Consider the following 20,558-nt stretch of genomic DNA (forward strand, 5'->3'; position numbering starts at 1 on the left):
AGTCGGGAAACTAAACTTAGAGTAATGTGGGATTGGAAAATGAGATTCTAGAATGATGTATTAGCATTAAGTGAGTGCTTGGACTAGCTCTTTAAATAGAAACCCCTTTGTATGCTGAATCTATACTTGGATAATAATAATTTCTATTGAGAAACATAAAGCTTTACTCTTCTATCATTCTCCTTTTTTTAGTTGTACCGTTTTCATCCTCTATTGATTTGGTCACAAGCCTGGCCACATATTTTGTTACTGGGTATAAAATTACCTTGAATGGAATCAGCATCATGTGACACAAGCTTTTTTATCCCCACCGAACATGATATATATTTTTATGAGGCTATGATTCATATGAACATGTTCATAACTTAGCAATGTCCGTAGATGGATCAGCTTAGACATCAGACTTGCAACTTCAAAAGCGAAAATCCCGGTTCAGCCTGAAGCTTCCTTTTAGTCCAAGGCAGACAGGGAACGCACAACTTTGGCACCATCTCTTACACGGACACGACCAGAACGATGATCGATGGCTACGCCAAAACAATGATGATATAGTCAAAAGTTAGAAAGATTGAACCTTCAGGCTCCCAATTCAATATTAATCATCATGCATTTGTATAACTTAACAGAAAGATTTTGTTATTAATGCAAATTCTGGAGACGATCCTGATTTTATATATGGTTAGAAAGACAATTAATAGTTATTAATGTAATTGAGAAACTTTTATTTATTATTAGCTGAAAGCCAACTACATTTGGATCAAAACTACACGTAGCTATATAAATTAACCCATAGATTAACCTAGAAGAACTAATTGGAATGGTCCGCCTTAATGCTAGCGTTATTGTATGAAATACGGTGGTTTGGATCGGGATTATGGCGACAATGATCAGGCCAGAGAAAGGCACCCATTGCAAAGTCTCTCTTGTAAGCCAAGTCACCGTGAGCCGGCAACCCATAATCGGCAAGAAGGCGGTCGAGCTTCCACTCGGGCATGTCTTGGTAGTCCTTTCTGGTGTACCTAGGATAGTGAAGGGGCATCTGGAAGTTACTCACGCTATTCACCTTTCTGCTTTCCATGATCGATCTGGAAGGTTACTTTGTAGTAGCTAGCTAGCTTCAGCTTTGTGTTATGGAATTTTGGTGTTCAAAGTGAGGTTTATATACAGGTATAAACATGCTAGAAAGGGTTTCTAGGGGCATGCATGAAAGTAGTTCACACGGATCGATTGGCTTACCTTCTGATCATACCATACGATTTATGTGTTAATTCAGTGAACAATGTATGCACAAGGGATCATCTATAATGTGTGTTATTTGATCGTGATCGTCAAGAACAACATGACACTTCGAGCTTAGCTTAAGCCGATTTTGCATCTTTGCCACGGTCAAATTCCGTGAAATTGGAGCATCTCGGCTGGTTAGAATCGATATTGACTGCTATCATTTTTGTGTCTATCATTCTAACAATATACAAATGTTTAGCGGAGAGATCGAGCAGTATGCATGGTTTGCTTATTACTTGGATAGTACTAGGAATAATCTGAATTTAGTGCTCATGAACAATTTATGTGAAATCTTTCCAGATACAGTAATTTTGAGGACCAACTCAAACAAAATCAAATTGTCTAGACTACTGAATCATCAACAGAGTAAAATACGTACGACTCAAATTGATCTAGTAATGACCGAACATGACACAATAACATCATCATACGACCTCCAACTAGGTCTTCTCATCATCTGATCGTCGACCAATCGAAATTCTAGGAAACTTATATATATGCAGTGTAGTGCGAATATTTTGATCAAAACACACAGACATATACATACGTATGTATACGTACTATGTATATGCATTACGCAGTAATTGATACATTAACTGTAGCTTAATCTTCCGGCCCAATAAATGCATGGTTATTGGTCTAAATTTATTTTATGAAGTGGAGAATCAAACACATCCTACAACCTGAGAAGGACATCCGATCCAGACACCAATGTTAGATATAACTTCATACAAGCTAGGCCCCTACCATGCATGCATGGAACATCACCAGTACGTTCACCACCGCATTCTAAACGACCCCATGCATCCAATGATCATCGTAATCCAAACCCTAATATCTGAGGGGTCTCTAGGAGAACACCATGTGTACGTCAAACTGGTAGAGCCCTAGCCCTAGCCCTAACTCAAAGAGAACGTACGAGCCAGTACGACGTTCGATGTGTTGCAATACCGGCCAGTATCTAATGTCATTTGTTATATCCGATTACATATATATCCGCTACTCGATTTACGGTAGGTCCGCCGCAGGGGAGCCCTGGGAGTCTGGGCCACATGGTGAATTCTGATCATGAGGACGAGTCGATGATTAGGATGTAGATCGAAGAACATAGTATTAGCGGTGGCCCTAATAGCTAGGGTACATATATATTGACTAGTACTTGTAGGAGGCTTAGAGATGAAACATGTGTAGTAAGAGTAAGACACTGGTCTAGTTTGTGGTGTTACGGATCCGTATTCGAATAACCACTTGAAATTTTTCTGACCCACCCTCTTGAAATTCAATCATGAAAGTCCTAATACTAGCCATGGGATTACATTTTCAAACAGTAGATTGTGTTGATGTCTGTACATTAACCACACACGATCATGGGTCCAATTTCAATTATTTGGATATGGGGATCTCTAGCCACAAGAAGGTCAAGTATGTTTCACGACTCGTTCAACTACAACCATGTTTCCGAACAATCGGATTGAGTTTGTAATTTAATTAGTTAATTTCGACGGACTACAGTACTGAAAATTCCACGATTATCATTACATTCCACGGAGAAATGAACATATAAAACATAACTTTTTATTGTCCAGATTTTTCTTCTTTAACGCAATTGTTTGCATACATGTACGTGTATCTAGGTAACGGGGGCATGCTGCTGCGTATAGTAACAATAACATTCTTGCTCGACAACGAGGTGGGCATTATCGCATCCAGAATGAAAACCAAGCCAGACATTATGCACCTAAATGAAACATTCTCCACATTGGGATGCAAATTCAGACACACCAAAGTGACCAAACTTCATATGGATGTAAATTATTCGAATTAGGCATAATCGACATCACTGAACAAACCTGTACATTCCAAATATTATGTCATATACGATATGGATGGTTCCAGAAGAGAACTTTGATAACGACCTAATCACCTACCTAATGTAGAGATCGAATTAAAGGGGCCAAATGGTACTACGCTAGCTAACATATATATATAGCCAGTGAATCTATATATAGTTTGATTACTACATTCAACATGTATATGCAAGTTCAGCAAGAGTATTTCTACAATGACTAAGATATCTCTCTAAAAAACAAGAATCATGTATATAAATTAAACTAACGTACGTACACTCAAACATCACTCTGAACACGTCTGAAACTAAAATATTTAAAGTCAAGCTCCTAATGTAGTCGAGTATGTACTGCCTTATAAAAATAGTTGATGATCGACATAAAGCTATGCGCCTATGCCAATTTCTCAACAACAAATAAATTTTCAGGTGGGGAACAAGCATGTACACTCTTATCTTAGTACCCAAAATTAAGGACAAAATTTGAGGAAATAAAAAGGAAAAAGAAAAATAAAAACAGAAGAAATATTTGGAAAATTTTAACTTACACTGCTATGTAGTAGACTTTTTCTTCGCACACTGTCACACACCTCCCGTGTGCATTTATAAGACCAATTATGTTGTACATACACTGAATAGCAGCAGATGAACCCGAAATATTCATCCAAGTCCCAATCATGAAGCGGACACGTGACAGCACACAATCATTGGGGCTTGCATCAGATTCCCACACGTGGCAGGACACGAAGCAACCACGCCAGCTCCGAAGCAAATTGTATGGAGTCGGAAAGTAACACCTTCCAGAAACTTCTGGGAATTACGGGCCAGCAGTGGCCTACGCATCTAGCGGCTCAGCTCGCGCCACATGGCGCGCGACCACGTGAAAGATTCCGACGTGGCCTCCTCAATTTCCTGAAATTGATTCTGGCCCCATTTACGCGCACCCAGCAAAATCTTTAGGGCACCACTGTTGGAAAATTCTCACTTAATAAGTCCAACTAGCTCCTCCACCAAAAATTCACATAAAGTTTTTAATCTGAGAACAAATTTCCAGAAAATCGCCCCTAGTTTTTGGCTTTCAATTTTTATTTTAGGTATTGGTTTTTATTTTATTTTCCGGCGATGAATGACGGCGGAGATGTGAGAATGGAGGAGGGAGACGGCGGAGAGAAGGCGGTGTTCATGTGGGGATATCTTCCTGGAGCTCTGCCGCAAAGGTCGCCGCTTTTTTCGCCGACGGTTGTGAGGCCCGGCGGCGATTATGGGTGGAGGGACGTCTTCGGCGGCGGTTGCGGCTTCGCCATGGCCATTTCTGGTGCGCGCTTCTATCTCTTTGCATTAGAGTTAGTTTTTCAGCTTTATGATTTCAAAGTTTCTAGCTTTGTTGTTAGCATTGGATTTTGTCATTACTCTTTTTCTGTTTCTTTTTGGTAAAGAGAATGTTAGTTTTTGGTGATTTGTAGTACATTTGCCTGTGTTTGATTACTGAGAAAATGTGGAAGAAAATATGAGAATACATTGTTTTTTTTTTGTAAACAAAAAATTGCCATAAAAAGTAGAGAACTTGTTCAAGCAGCTGGTTCAAGTGAGTTGGTGGTCAAAAGTAACTGATTCATTTGTTTTCAATGTTTTCCAGTTTTCATTCCCACAATGAATTTGGGGAACTTTTCAGTATTCTGTGTTTTTTGTGGTAAAAGTAATTTGTTTTACTGTTATTGGTTTGGGAAATGAGGGGTTTACTTCGAATGTAGTTTTGTATTGTGAGATGGATTCAGTGATTGTACAGTGGATTATAAGAATTTGGATTAAAGCTAAGCCTGTTGCTCCTATTAACGTTTTGCAATGTCAACTTGTATCTGCATTCTTTTTTGTTTGAATTTCAGTTTTTAAGGTGGAAGTTTAGTGCTCATGATCTGTTATTATGTTTTCGTTTAGAGTCTGGAAAGCTGATTACATGGGGTTCAACAGATGATCTAGGTCAAAGCTATGTGACATCTGGGAAGCATGGGGTAGAGCAGCATTACAGACATACTTTTGATGCTTCATTGAGTTCTTTTGTTGATGGTGGAACTAACTTGTATTGCTTTCAATTTTAATTTTGAAGGAAAAGCCAGAGCCATTTCCTCTTCCAGGTGAAGTTTCTCTAGTTAAGGCAGCTGCAGGTTGGGCGCATTGTGTTGCAGTTACAGGTATTCTTGATTTCCCAACTTCATTTGATCAAGAAGTATGATTTTACTCAACATAATGAGTAAATGTCTACAACCAGACCAAGGCGGCCCGCTTGTTAACTAATGGAAGTATGGAAAACAAAGTCGATGTGTGCATCTCCCATTGTTATTTAGTTATGATTCATTCTGGAGGCATTAAAGTGGTTTTAGTTTTAATGCAGATATCGGAGCAGTTTACACATGGGGATGGAGAGAGTGTGTTCCCTCGGGGAAAGTCATTGCAGAACCATCTATGGGTGCAAACTTTGAAATGGATGTAATGGACAGACAAAGTTCTTTCTTGACAGACCAAGGTAATTTATTTTTGGTCTATTTTCTGATGGAAATGACAGAGGCTCTATTTCGTCCGTTGCTGACTTGTGTGTGGTTATGATATAGTTAGCCCTCGCTCTCAAGGCTCACGATCCACTGGTGGAACAGTGTCTGCTGCTGATGCGCAGGGAGCTGGAGAAGAAAGTTTAAAGCGAAGAAGGGTATCTTCAGCAAAGCAAGCAGCTGAAAGTTCATCGTCTTGTGATGAAACTCTCTCAGCATTGCCATGTCTTGTGACATTGAACCCAGGAATTAGAATAGCCAATGTTGCTGCCGGAGGACGCCATACTCTAGCATTATCAGGTAAAATGCCATTTTCTGGTTTATAGTCTCTTCCCATTGGGGTCTTTGCATAAAATATACAATGCAGTATCAAGTTATGTTAAATCTACTGTAAAGCAAGACATATGATGTATTCTGGCTTCCAAAGTGCAGATATGGGTCAGGTGTGGGGATGGGGATATGGAGGTGAAGGGCAGCTTGGTCTGGGATCACGGATACGTATGGTGTCCTCCCCTCATCCTATACCTTGTATCAATTCCTCATCTTATGGTGTCATGAATTCAGAGGAACACAGTTTTAGAGTACCTGGAAATTATGTGAAAGGGATTGCCTGCGGAGGTCGGCATAGTGCAGTGATCACAGGTACAGGTTTTAAGTTGTTTATCCTCTTTACACATGGGCGAGCTGGATGAAAGTCCTTAGATTACTACTGAGATTGTTAATTTGTTCAAAACATTCAAATGGTACTTTACCATTTACATGTCTCTCCACTGTCATTATCTTCAAAAATTCCTCACTTAAGTGGCTCCTTTTAAACTGCTGGTTGAGTCGGAAGAAAACAGTTTCAAAATTTAATTGGAGGAAATAGGTTTAACACTCTTTATCATTTGTAAAAGACAACCACTATTTGAGAGCTCACTTTTTATTTGAGCTCTGTTTGCTGATATAAAACTCTGTAGGTCATCATTGACATTTTGGTATGCTAAATATAACAAATTATGAGAGTAAATATGGAATATTAAGCTAATCTGATGTTAACCTAAGTTGACTATGCTTGGTTAATTATAGCTGGAAGGATGCCAGCCAATGGAACTATAAGATCCGTCTTCCAAACTACATGATTTATCAGAGGGCAAGCCTTCTTTATTCGGGGGTTACTTTTGCTTAATTTGACATGTGGTATGGCTGAGATGTTTAGAATTCCTAAACTGTTGCCCTTTAGGTGTTATAAATGTATGGTCATCCGCTCATATTTTTTCTTCAATTCCTATATTCCAGATGCTGGAGCACTACTTACTTTCGGTTGGGGGCTTTATGGGCAGGTGAGTTTCTGAAGTTTAAGTCTTTCTTTGAGTTCCTCTGTACCTAATGGTGTCACTTTTTGAGAATATTATTGTGGAAATATTTCTGTCTTCATGGGTGCTGACCTTGGTAAAATTTGCTGCATCCTACCGGACAACTGATTGGTGATGGTGAAAAGTCGAGTCTAACTTCCCTTTCCAGATTTCTATACCCATGATATCTTGATTGCATAACTGCCGATTATGGCCTCATTGGTAATTAGAGACTGAGTAGCGACCAGAAACATTTATAGAGACTCACTTCCTATATTCCTAAACATGTGATATGACTGATATCTGGTCATGCTACTTATTGTCTATTGATTCATCTGCAACACTTGACTGGAGTTCCCAAGCTTTAATCATTCTTCAAAATCAACAGTGGTTACCGTAGAAAGGGTGGGAAAAAAAAATAATGTAGGTGGTTTTATTTTAAAGAGAAGCCAATTTTTGTGTTCTTACTCCATGTTTTATGTCTCCCATTATGTTTGTTAATGCACATGTTTGCTTCTGACTTTTGAAAAAAAAAGAAAAAAAAAGGGGGTGTAACTGACTGATGTCCTTCCAATTTCTTTTTCTGGTAAGTGTGGACAAGGAAGTACAGATGATGAGCTAAGTCCAATTTGTGTATCTTCATTACTGGGTATCCGGATAGAGAGTGTTGCTGCAGGACTATGGCATACTGTCTGCATTTCAGTTGATGGTGATGTTTATGCATTTGGGGGTAATCAGTTCGGCCAGTTAGGAACTGGAGCTGACCAAGCTGAGGTAAACTCTGAAGTTTGAAAATTGCCAATACTATATTAATCTGTAGCCAATGACAATTTCAGTAATTGGGAAAAGTATTAAGTTATCAGATAACTAATTGTGGTGACTTTGGTGCTTTGAAATTTTTTATTATTTTTCTTTTAGAGAGGAAGTAGTTTGTATTTTTTCTAAAAGCTATCACTGGCTCCAACACAGTTTTTATGTTGAGACAATTGTCTTGATATCAGAGAAACTGCTTAATTGATTTCTCTTGAATTGTAAATTTGTAATGCAGACTATTCCGAGACTTTTGGATGCTCCTATTCTGGAAAATGCGAATGCAAAAATTGTTTCCTGTGGAGCTCGTCATAGTTTCATTATCACCGGTATGTCTTCTTCCACTATTAAAGGCTCCTTTACTCTTTTATGATAGTTGACTACTTATTCCTTGAAGCAAAATTACGAAGGGCATTCAGTCTTGATTGATTATCACTAAACTTTTGGTTCACTGTTTTAGACTTCACACCCCGTCATCGCAGAAAGGCAAAAAGCATGAAAATAAAAGAGACAGAAAAGAATATTACATCTAATTGGTCATTTCTTTAGAGACTCAACAGCTCCTTAGAACACATCAGTACTAGTTGGGAAACAAATGTAAATGGTGATGTGGATGTGGATGGAAAGATTTGGATGCTGTTTGTCGATCTTGCATAGGACTGATAGGAGACAGTTTGTTTTACCTCGTCAATTGTCATCTGAAATGACACTGACTAATTTTATTTCATTCTTGCCGGTGCTCTTGTGCCATGAAGAGGATGCAAAAGTATTTGGCTGGGGATGGAACAAGTATGGCCAGGTATGAAGCAGTTGTCATTGAAATCTTATTTAATTGCACACAAGGAGTGAAATTTCTAGCAGTGTTGTGCTCCCATATCAAGTAATTGCTTGCAAACCTGACAATGATCATTTGTTGCAAATGATGAAGCTGGGCTTGGGTGACGTGATTGACCGCAACATTCCAGCGCAAGTCATGATTGATGGATGTGTCCCCAAAAATGTGGCATGTGGCTGGTGGCATACCTTGCTTCTGGCCGAACTACCCACTTAGAGTTCCTCAAATTCACAGGCCAAATAGGCCATGGTACAGTTTTGTTAGACATCAGTAATTTCATTGGACTAGTGATATCCGAGCTACTTTGTGTATATATGCTACTTTGTCTTTGTATATCATATATATGCACGTATATATGTATATACAATCAGCGCTCATTCTTCAATGCTACATGTCCAATTGTTCATCATAATGATCAGCATGTAAATCGCATAAGTTTAGTTGATGTGCTGCATGTTCCAGTCCATTATGTATTCTTGTTATGAGATCAATGTAACTATATTGTATGAAGGGGCTTTAGGAAATCTTCAATCGTGTAAAGGGGATGGTCCTCTTCTGTTCAATCAATGAAATTATGTGATAATGTTATCTGCTGCTTTCTCTGTTTTTGGGGATAGACTTATGTTTGGAGATGATACCAATGTCATTATTGTGTTTGGTGAGTGTTGGAAGTTTAATGGCAAGTCAAGGTTTGCTATTATAATTCAATGGCTTTCATGGCTTTGCTGATATGAACTGAGAGATAGACTTTGATCTTCTAGATGGATGCTTAACCACCGCACGTTACCTTATCATTTTCTCTTAAGATTATCTGGGACTGAACTGCATTGCCTCTCAACTGTACGAAAACAACTGGCTCCATTATCTATTGTCTATGTTTTCTTCTCTTTGTTTTCTACATCTTGTAGATTTGTTCTCATTGACTTGACCAGCTGTGATGGAAAGGAGTAAAATCCTTAAATCAAGAAATTGTTGCCGAGTGGATTAAGAAAAACGGACTCTAACCTCTTAGTAATATGGAAATGGGTGTTGTTAAATGTACCAAAAAATATGTAAGTGTACTCGGCAGTCAAAAATAATAATTGTAATTCCCATTTTGCCCAAGGTTTGATTGCACTCCCAGAGAAACCGACGTCGCCATTCCCGCAATCTCACTGCCTCTACTGATTGATGTCATCCACATTCATGCTTAATTACCATTGGTTATACCAACAATGATTGGTACTGATCAAGATTGTTGTTGTCGTAATGTATTAATTGATAATCGAATGTTAAAGTTTTGGAGTGTGAATAACTACAGTTTTTTTGCACTTCGCCATGGAAGCTCGTACAATTTCTTCCTCCCAAATCATGTCGATTCCCATCTGGTAGGTTGAAATAGGAAAGATAATTGCATGCAGAAACAAAATCACTATGCCCTTTTATAGTCCACCATAAATCGATTCTGACCCAAACCCAACAATCCAAAATTGGAAGAAAATGGATATAAACATTGAGAATCTATAGAAACGGGAGAAGGTACGAGAAAAAGGAACAACGAATTCATGTCTAGGTAACTCTATTGAGAGAGAGATGGAAACTGAGACTAAATCTCTGAAAACACAACGACAGATTCTTCGATTATGGACATTCGACGGTAATGCTGGGTTTGTGTTAAGGGCAATGCTGGAACTTTAAGAATAAATTTTTTACTGCTGAATATACTTAGATATTTACTGAGTACATTTAATTTAACGGTGGGAAAACATTATCAGCTACGTAACTATGATTTGATGGGCCAAATTATCAGTTGTTTTGCAACCTAAGCAATAATTCCGGCCATGTGAGGTGGTGTTCCCAGCCAATAGGACTGCGACACGTATACAACATAATTGAAGGGATTGATATGAGTAACCTTTCTGATAACGGTGTTAGTGTTCCATAAACATTTATCATTCATGAATCATGTTCATAACTTACGAAATGCAGAACCATGTACATTCATTATCATGAAGGAGAGAGTAGTAGATCCGAGTTTCCTGACTTCCTCTCTCCTCCACCAGTCCACCACCAACTTCCGAGCACCACCGTGGCTCACCTCTACTACTTCTAGACTCACCTGCTTCCGACAATTCCCTTCCTGCCTCCGCGTCGTCCGACGAAATCAATAATTGCAAATTTGATAGAGTGAGATGATGTGGACATTGTAAATTTACCGATCACTTTTTTTTTCTATCTTTGTGATCATCCACATAGATGAAATCCATGTATCTTAAATTAACTATGGTATAACCATGGTTATCTATATAAATTAATAACACATTGTAAAAATAAATCAATAATTGATTTAAAAATTTTAAGAATTAATTATAATGTAACTATGGTGTGTCAAAGAGATACGTGACTTTTATCTAGGTGGTGGGCATGAGGATTGTCAAAAAATGTGGCCGTCAAATTTGCTTTCCGGACATTCTTACTATCTCTTCAATGATGTTGTAAACGTGTCGCAGCCTTATTGGTCGGGGATACCAACTAAGCAATATTCTTGGTATAAGGAATAATTTCTCTATATCACATAAAGAAAAATTGACCTGAGAACGCCATAATGTGTTGTGTTCAAGAACATCCCCCCATATACATTTCAAATTATGTACAAAGATTTCTATCTTTTCTTTTGAAAATAATACATGTCTTTGCTACATGTTTATAAGTGATTTTTTAAACTGTTAAACGTATATTGAAGCTACTATGTATTATTTTGATTTTGGATTATAACCTTTTACTATGTCATTAGTTGGTTTCTATCTTTGTTCAAGAAGGAAAAATACGATATTTCCTTAAATTCTTGGGAAGGAAAAAAGAAATTTCCATCCCAATCCAGCAACAAAACAAGAAACAAGTCAAACCCAAAATGGAAAAGTCAGAAAACAACAAAAGAAGAAAATTTACCCACCAAAATTCAAAAAAGTCGCCGAATCTTTTCCTTCCAATTCTACCCCTCAACCCTCTCTCTTAAAAACCCCAACACACTCCTCCATCCTCTCCCCAAAAATGGCCGCCCCTCCCCACCTCCGCCTCCTCACGGCGTCGCTCCTAATACTAACCTTCGCGTGTACCACACTCTCCATAGAGCTCTGCCCTCCCTGCGGCAACACCACCGTCCCCTACCCCCTCTCCACCTCCCCCACCTGCGGCGACCAGTCCTACAAGATCCGCTGCGACAACCTCACCAACTCCCTCCTCTTCGACACCCTCAACAACTCCTACCCCATCTCCTCCATCTCCCCCTCCTCCCAACGACTCGTCGTACGCCCCTCCGCCTTCCTCTCCCCCTCCTCCTGCGTCACCGCTGACATCACCCACCAGGGCATCCAGCTCAACGAGTCCCTCCCCTTCAACGTCACCAGTAGCAACACCATCCTCTACCTCAACTGCTCCGACTCCATCCTCCGGTCGCCGTTGAACTGCAGTTCCTCCAGCTTATGCCATACTTACGTCAACGACACTAGTAATGCTGCAGCCGGGTCGTGTAGAGAGGCTCCGATTTGCTGTGATTTTAGGGCGGGAGGGTCGTCCACGTCGTATATGATCCGGGTCAGAGACTCGGGTTGTAGTGCCTATACTAGCTTTGTGAACTTGGACAGGGTTTTACCGGTGGGGCTGTGGCCGGAGCCGGGTGTGGAGTTAGAGTGGGTGGCGCCGAGGGAGCCGGTGTGCGGTGCGCAGTCGGATTGTGAGGGGAAGTCGGTGTGTGGATCCGACCCGGTTCAGAATGGGGTAAAGAGATGTTTCTGTAATTCCGGGTTTTCGTGGGACCCGATTTCAGGGTTTTGCGTTGATGGTGAGTTTTATCACTTTATGGTAGTAATTGAATTCGTGGCCGTCAATGTTGATTATTGAGCTATTGACGATTGTGATTGACTATGATTTTTCTTATTGGCAGATAGTATTGATTCAAAGGACAAGACCGGACTAATAGCAGGTAACATTTTTTTTGGGTACAAAAATATGGAAAATTTTAATATACATAAATGTATGTTATACATCTCAGACGATCGATATTGTTTTGTGAATGTGATTAGAAAAATAATATCCGTTATCAACTGTTGGATGTAGAATGTATAACATACATTGATATATAATAGATTAGGCAAAATTGCCAAAATACACTCCAAATTTAGCTAAAATTATCAATTTGCACCCCGAATTTGTATTTGAGTCAATTTACTTCCTAAATTTCAAAAAAATTGGCGATTTGCACCACATCCGTTAAATTTAACTGTTTCTATCCAATTTTGCGTCACATGTCATGCGCATGAGGGGTAATGTTGTCATTTTCTATTTATATTTTTCTTAAAAATAAATAAAAATATTCTTTAAAAGGAGGATTATTTTTTAATCAAATTATTTATTTACATCTTTTTTCTACATACTTAACCCTACTTCGAATTATATTTTTAACATACTCACCCATTCAAATATAGTGTGTGTGTATGTATATATATATATATATATATATATTTGTACACATTGTTGGAAGAGGAACGAAACGAGAATAATAACGACGTAATGTAACAAAACGTAACCGTTTAATTATTGATAATGAAGCCTATATATATGCATTACATAACCACAATCCCGTAGGATTCAGAGTCCTAATCTATTACAGAGATGCGAATCTATCTCTAACAGGAAACCTAATAAGGCTAAGACACACACAATGGTAGAATAGTAATTGTCCCATAACACATATTTATTTTTAATTTCAATGTACTTATTTATATTTTTCTAATATATTTTAACATACCATATGACGTAAAATAATAAATATATAAATCAATAACATGTTTCGAAAAAAAAACATTGTAACAAGTGCTCATCTTAAGTAATTTTATTAATTTATTTCATTATTAAATATGAATAAATATATAATGACAATATTGCCTCTCAAATGCATGACATGTGACTTAAAATTGGATGGAAAACATTAAATTTAACGGATAAGGTGCAAATCGGTAATTTTTACCAAGTTTAGGAGGTAAATTGACTCAAATGCAAGTTCATGGTGCAAATTGACAATTATGACCAAATTTGGGGTGCAAATCGGCCTTTTTGCCAATAGATTAACCCCAAAATAGCAGGTAACATTGGTTATCTAATTTCTTTGTTAAGTGATGACATTGTAGCAATTCTTTGTTATTTATGTGATGTGTTTCTAGAGTTGTATATTAATTAGTGTATCGGTACATCAAATAACTAGTTGGATATTGTACCCCAAAAAAAAACTAGATGGATACAACTTCATGTATAGATAGATTAGTTTAGTTTGATCTTGAGCTACTAGTTGCAATAGTAGGCATAATTATCGTAAAACATATCTTATTCAAATGAAGATTTGATTATGCTTTAAAAATAGAAAACATCTGGTGATCATGATCACTTAAGTAGATAGACAATGATAAACTTAGTACGTAGACTATTGAATCTATGCATGTTACACTTAGAATTAATGGTCGATTGGAACTCTTGAGTAGTGAAATCGGGTTATGAATTATGATTTCTTTCCAGTGTGTTTTATGAAATTATTGATTGAATTCATACATGAAACTTTAGTAATTAAATTTCTAAATTAGTTTACTAACTTCACTTACGGATTATAATGTGATTCAAGTGTGTTTTCATTCAAAGTTTCAAACATGAACCCAGGGCACCAGTTGATTCTCTAATTAAGTTAGAGTATCAGATCCGTGCCTGAGTATCGATTAGTGACTAACAAGGAAAAATGATCGTGCAGGTTTAACTTCTGGCATTGGCGCATCACTACTTGCAGCCACCGTTGCCATTCTACTTTACAGGCGCCACAGGCGCATCAAAGAAGCACAAGACCGCTTGACAAGAGAGCGCGAAGCAATCCTAAATGCCAATGGAGGTAGAGCAGCGAAAGTTTTCACCGGAAAAGAGATCAAGAAGGCAACAAGTAACTTCTCCAGAGACCTCCTCTTAGGTGCTGGTGGATATGGTGAAGTCTACAAAGGAACACTCGAAGATGGCACTGTTGTGGCTGTGAAGATCGCCAAGCTTGGAAACACCAAAGGCACTGATCAAGTCCTAAATGAGGTCCGAATTCTGTGCCAAGTTAACCACAGGAGTCTTGTTCACTTGCTAGGGTGCTGTGTGGAGTTAGAGCAGCCTATTATGGTGTACGAGTACATTGAGAATGGAACTCTACTGGAACATTTGCAAGTTCGGAAAGGAGTTGGTCAATCACTTCTTTCATGGACTCAGCGTCTCCAAATTGCTCATGACACGGCGGAGGGTCTTGCTTACCTCCACTTCTCCGCAGTCCACTACAAAAAAAAATTTCTTTACCCACTTTTTTGTTTCGTGGGTATAGCTTAATTGCCCACGATATTCTGTCTCTGTTGCTTTTCCCCACGGTGCAGCGACGAAATTGGGAAATGTCGGGACTACTCCCGTGGCTATTGCCAATTCTCTCACGTATATACTACATTCGTGGGATTTGGGACCCACCTCCATATCTGATCAACTATCCCACGTTTTTTTTTGTTTCGTGCGTCTGACCTTTCTCATGTTCATTAAAATGGGCCCACTCATTAATTGTTTGTATCTGATTATGTATTCAGTACCATTTGACATAGTATTCTACTTTTATTTTCACCTCTTGAGGTAACTACTTAGCAGTAAAATAAAAAATTTCATATTTACCAATGACATAATTTTATATTATTTTTCCTGAATGTTCTTTTTCATTTAAATTGTATACAAGAATTTATCTCCAACTTTTCAACCTGTCCTGCGTAACCAATTTTCACAATCCAAGATTAGTCAAAATTATAAAAAAGAAGCAAATATTCATAAAACTGATATATATATAGATAAACAGATCTTCAACATCTGTTTTTGATTACATCTCCATCATATCAGTTGATGATAAAAAGATGACAACAATATTCACATAGATTCATCCTTAGCAAAAGTGCAGGTGGACAAGACTAGATTATAAATGACATATATTTCAATCTCTCTCTGCATCACATACATTTCAATCAAAATAACGGAAAACAAGACTAGATAACCATGTAGGACATAAATGACATAATTCTCACTATTGCTTTATCTGCGTTCTCATTTATTGTTGTTCCATCTTTCTTCAAGTGAGTTAGCTAACATTGTGCACCTACTTGGAGGCGTGCCTCCATTTGCCTTCTTCTGATGATTATAATTGGACAACATATGAGTTCATAAATACAGGCCTCTATAATTGTCTAAACATTTAGTATGATAGTTGAATAGCCTTTACAAGTGCTATGGAAGATATATTTGTAAACATACCAATAATAAAATGAACAACATCGTTATTAATGCATTCACATACTTCATATAACCACATAAATTTGTGTGCAAGGTCATATAATTATTTTTATGCTACATACAGTTGGATACAACTGTACAAGTGGCCAATTTGAAAATAAATAATAGAATAAGGTAAGTTTAAGCACACTGGGACATTGTTTGGCTGATATAATGGAAATGATAATGCTTCATTCTCAAATACCTACTTACAATTATTAAACCGTGTAGTGTAGGCAAATTGAAATGTCTCTGTAGTGTGTAGTCATATCTATATATTTAAATTTCTGGATCATCAATTCATATAGATTAACCGTCTAAAATAAATTTCACTTACATATTTATGCCTCAGCTGCACATATGTCGTTGTCCCTATTGTCAAACACTACTGGGTAAGATTCAGCCTGGAAAAGGCATAAACAGACTTAGAAAATCGCAAGGAAACAAATATGAAATATACATTATTACTCTGTTGACTGATTTATATATGAAACTTCTCATCAATTGAAAAGCCCAAAATGTGTAAAAAGTCTTATCGGAAACTTTGTAATTAAATTTTAGCAAACCACATTACTATTTGGTGTAATATGACAAACACAGTAATTAAATAAACTCTTGGTTAATTATTGGTAAAGAAGAGTACCCCAATAATTGTACAAAAACTTATAAGCCGTATCTTATTGAATTAGCTCATTGTGTGGAGAATATTGTAGCCATTGACTACTCCATAATTCTCAGCTATGTAGATTACATTTCTTGAATCACTGTGAGGTTTTCACTAATTATAGTGCATACAATTATATTGCTGCAGATATTTTCTCTCAGATTTAAAAGAAAGTCCATACAAAACAAGTATAGGAACCACAATTTGTAGAAACCTTTGTATACTTTTGTATCTATCGTTAAGGATATGACTTTACCAAGAAACTTAGTCAGTATTGGACTATTGGTTATTGATATGAGGGAAAGAAACTCTGATTTAGTATAAATTTAATAGACAAAATTAAAACCTAAGATAAAGAAAGCAATTGTCCATTTTATTGTTTGCTCTGCTAAACTTTCCATATAACAAATTAGAAATTCATCAGCAATTTGTTGAGATATTAAGACTATGAAGACTAGTACAAGTTAATTATTTTGCGTACTATGAGTGGGTGCACACCAACTGTTCAATATTATGCCTAGCTGAAAATTGTGACAGGTTTGAAGCAAGATAAACAATGAAGACCATGTGAAGAAGCCTCAAGATATGCATGTGCTAGAGATATCACCTTAGTTTGCAATCTAAAAATAAATACCCAATATTAACTCGGGAGAACCAGCCATAAAGATTTCATGCCAAAATATTACAAGTCCATTAGCATAATAATAGCAAGAACATGGTTTCACTAGTAACTCATATTACACAATTAAAATTTCACCAAAAAACAACTAGTGAACAACCAAAATGCAATACGAATTTGAATTTCATTTGGGCACCTCCCTAGTAACTTAATTGCTCCTCAGGAGAACTCTAGGGTTCTTGCTATTAGATTATGCATAAGCAAGTATATCTTGATTAGAAAAAGCAAACTTACCAGAATGCTTACCCGCGCTGCAAAACCATGGTTAGCATGGAATAACTTATATTCATATTGCACTTATGAATTCTGATATGATGCTCATATACAACACTCACATATCAGTCCATAAAAGATGCCCTCATGCATTGCGGTGGTGTTGTATTTTTATGATTATTGAAATCTCAAGGCCAAACTCAAACTCTGTCCTAAACAGGGCACGTAAGTAAGTTAGGGTGTTTGGTCCAAGCACTCTTGGCTCAATTGTAGGGTGTAAAAGTTGTCATCTTTAGGGGAAAAATGACCAAACTGTTTTTGACTTCTAAAACCTCCATATGAGACCATTCTACAACAACTAGCCAAAGTACACGCTAATTACCTTTCACTACTAATCTATGTCTAAGCAGTGATTTGCCAACACATCTACACCTATAATTGATATCAACCTCAAGTGGTGTATGCATGTACTAGAGATATCACCTTAGTCTGCAATAAAAAAATGTAGGGGGAAAGATGCGCTCTAATTGACAAAGAGCCAGCATAATGCAATCAGAATAAGGTATATGCTTGACCTGATGAATTTCTTTGATAAAGCTTTATGAAATATGAACTCACCTCCAACAATGACGATTTTTGTGGATTTTATTGCAAAAAATGTTGGGACTTTATTGCAACCTAGCCTTATAATCCACACTCGTTACTGTCAATTTCACTCACCCTTTATCAATCATAGTTATCAAACAATACTCTAATTTGCAATTCGTTGGGAGAAAAAAATAAAACAAAAATAAGACCGACAAAGTTCATATATATAGAACATCAACAGATCATCCCTTTACTAATCAGTAAAAATCAAAATTATTAATGATTAACGCAGAATAAATTAAATTCATAATCTTTAATCGTTCCCAATTCATGTATAACTTCAGAAAATTATTATCAAATTAAAGAAAGAAGGAAGACTTTTGGTTTGTGAAAGATAAATAATGCTAGAGAGGCAAGAATTCTAGCTATAATAAGAGGTTATTCTCACAGTAATTTGAAATTGACCTTTGTAGTAGCAAAGATGAGGAAGGAGAGGGAATTGCGTTTCAATGCTTTAGCAGTCAAAACACGAAGAAGACGTCAGGGAGATGAAGAGGTCGGAGTCGGAGGACCAGAGTAGTGGAGGTTGTTGATCGGGTTGAAGATGGAAGCTCTGATTGGCATCCCTCTTTCATGAAAATATTGCTGGGTTTGAGAGGAGAAGAGAGGAGGAGGAGGTGGTAAAGAGGTGAACACGTGCAATATACCCTAAAACATAATATTTGTCTTTTTTTTTTCTTTCATGAAAATATGCAGACCACTGGATTGAAAACATATTCTACTGTATAACAAAAATTATCCCACGAAAAATGTAATATGTGTCATGCTATGCCAATCTCAAAATTAAAAACAATATATAAAAAGAAACAGAGAACTGTTTCATCTTATCCCACGTTAATGGTATATTTTATACTTAAATTTTCTCACATTTGACCAATCTGTGAAAGACTCATTTTTGTTGACATATACCTATTCCATGGCCCATACAACAGTGTACTTTCTCACGAAAGATTAGTGCGCTTTGCCCCCATTTTTAGTAGTGGTCCCTCCAATTTATCACCGTGACGTCAAGTCTAGTAACATTCTACTTGATTACAAGTTAAATGCCAAGGTTGCTGATTTTGGCTTATCAAGGTTGGCTCATACTGATATGAGTCACATCTCAACATGCGCTCAGGGAACTCTCGGGTACCTTGATCCTGAATATTACAGAAACTATCAACTGACAGACAAGAGTGATGTCTATAGCTTTGGTGTTGTGCTGTTGGAGCTGATGTCCTCTCAGAAAGCTATAGACTTCAACAGGGATGCCGAGGATGTGAACCTTGCAGTTTATGTGCAGAGGCTGATGGCGGAAGAGAAGCTTATGGATGCGATTGATCCAATGCTGAAAGAAGGAGCAACAGCATTGGAGATGGACACCATGAAGGCACTAGGGTTCTTGGCATTGGGTTGTTTAGAGGAACGCAGACAGAATAGACCTTCGATGAAAGAAGTCGTAGAGGAGATCGAGTACATTACAAGCATTGCCACAGCAAAGGTTGTCGACGACTAGTTCATATTGCTAGCTCGTGTTGCACTAGGATTCGCAGTTTTGTTCTAGGTATATGTCTGCCTAGCTAGTATGCATGCATGGTTGTTTTATATAACAGATATGTATTTGTACATAAAGAGTGGTATGCCTGGTTTTGTATGTAGTAGTAGAACAAGTTCAGCTTGGAGATTGCAAACCAAATAAAGACTTGAAAATTGGGATGGTGATTTCAGTTTTCGGTCACAAGCAGTAAAGATTGCAACTCTTTGCAATGATTATCCATTTGGGCTTTTCTGGTGGGAGGGGTATATGGTCTTAGTTTTGATCCTGTTGAATTAGGTAATGACACAAGTGATACCTATATAGCTTTGACCGATATTTCAGTCTCTCAAACTATCACGAAAAGAATAAACTTGGGTGGAACTAAAACTGCCATTCTATATGTCTAGCTAGAAGCCTAGAAGCTCTGGCACAACTTAAATTCATCAAAAAACATTGTTCTTCCATTATTTGGCTGAGCAAGAATCACAAAAACATAAAGAAAACCCTCTGAATTGGTGGCCTGTTCGTATGTATGATCCTATCTAGCTCATGCATGTATGTAATATATATCATGCATGGAATTTTCTTAGATACCCACCGGTATATGGTATCTACATTTACAAATATAACTACAATTTTATCATTATTGTGGTCAAACGAATAATTATTTCGGTAATTGTAGTTCTACTATAGATAATTACTTCACTTACAATAATTTACAAGTTTTTAAATTAATTATTATAATTATGGTAATTTTAATCAATTATATGTAAATGTGTAAAATAAAATGTGACAATTTTATTGTCGATGTCGTAATTTAGTGTAATTAAATTGTT

General features: G+C 37.3%; 2 protein-coding genes and 1 long non-coding RNA gene across 5 annotated transcripts; 2 read left to right on the forward strand and 1 right to left on the reverse strand.

The window, feature by feature from the left end:
* The first annotated feature begins 4,247 nt into the window (after positions 1-4,247).
* On the forward strand, positions 4,248-9,246 carry LOC126801532 (ultraviolet-B receptor UVR8). Of its 2 annotated transcripts, XM_050528913.1 has the most exons (11): positions 4,248-4,445; positions 5,066-5,139; positions 5,235-5,319; positions 5,520-5,651; positions 5,737-5,973; positions 6,106-6,315; positions 6,952-6,995; positions 7,599-7,781; positions 8,056-8,146; positions 8,573-8,616; positions 8,746-9,246. In XM_050528913.1, exons 1-11 carry the CDS (start codon positions 4,253-4,255, stop codon positions 8,866-8,868), a joined length of 1,416 nt encoding a protein of 471 aa, XP_050384870.1. In that variant the 5' UTR covers positions 4,248-4,252; the 3' UTR covers positions 8,869-9,246. The 2 variants fall into 2 exon arrangements, with proteins under 2 accessions (XP_050384870.1, XP_050384871.1); XM_050528914.1 differs by lacking the exon at positions 5,066-5,139 and having other exon boundaries at positions 4,263-4,445.
* A 2,436-nt stretch (positions 9,247-11,682) lies between these two features.
* LOC126801534 (wall-associated receptor kinase-like 20) lies at positions 11,683-19,960 on the forward strand. The gene is made up of 4 exons (XM_050528915.1): positions 11,683-12,472; positions 12,575-12,613; positions 14,426-14,973; positions 19,162-19,960. The coding sequence occupies exons 1-4, from the start codon at positions 11,683-11,685 to the stop codon at positions 19,699-19,701; spliced, it is 1,917 nt and encodes a 638-aa protein (XP_050384872.1). The 3' UTR covers positions 19,702-19,960.
* On the reverse strand, positions 15,544-18,798 carry LOC126801535 (uncharacterized). 2 transcript variants are annotated; one of them, XR_007672859.1, is made up of 3 exons: positions 18,612-18,798; positions 16,340-16,406; positions 15,544-15,861 (listed from the first exon to the last, which is right to left on the reverse strand). It is a non-coding gene; the product is annotated as an uncharacterized LOC126801535 (long non-coding RNA). The 2 variants fall into 2 exon arrangements; XR_007672860.1 differs by having other exon boundaries at positions 16,340-17,765.
* Positions 19,961-20,558: the final 598 nt, after the last annotated feature.

The sequence above is a fragment of the Argentina anserina genome, chromosome 7 (genome assembly GCF_933775445.1).
Source record: "Argentina anserina chromosome 7, drPotAnse1.1, whole genome shotgun sequence".
NCBI lineage: Eukaryota > Viridiplantae > Streptophyta > Magnoliopsida > Rosales > Rosaceae > Argentina > Argentina anserina.

Coding starts and splice junctions, on each gene's coding strand:
- LOC126801532 (XM_050528913.1), top strand. CDS start 4,253: ATGAATGACGGCGGAGATGTGAGAATGGAGGAGGGAGACGGCGGAGAG. Junction 5,320..5,519: donor GCATTGTGTTGCAGTTACAG/GTATTCTTGATT, acceptor GTTTTAATGCAG/ATATCGGAGCAGTTTACACA. Junction 6,316..6,951: donor GCATAGTGCAGTGATCACAG/GTACAGGTTTTA, acceptor CCTATATTCCAG/ATGCTGGAGCACTACTTACT.
- LOC126801534 (XM_050528915.1), top strand. CDS start 11,683: ATGGCCGCCCCTCCCCACCTCCGCCTCCTCACGGCGTCGCTCCTAATA. Junction 12,473..12,574: donor TTCAGGGTTTTGCGTTGATG/GTGAGTTTTATC, acceptor TCTTATTGGCAG/ATAGTATTGATTCAAAGGAC. Junction 12,614..14,425: donor CAAGACCGGACTAATAGCAG/GTAACATTTTTT, acceptor ATGATCGTGCAG/GTTTAACTTCTGGCATTGGC.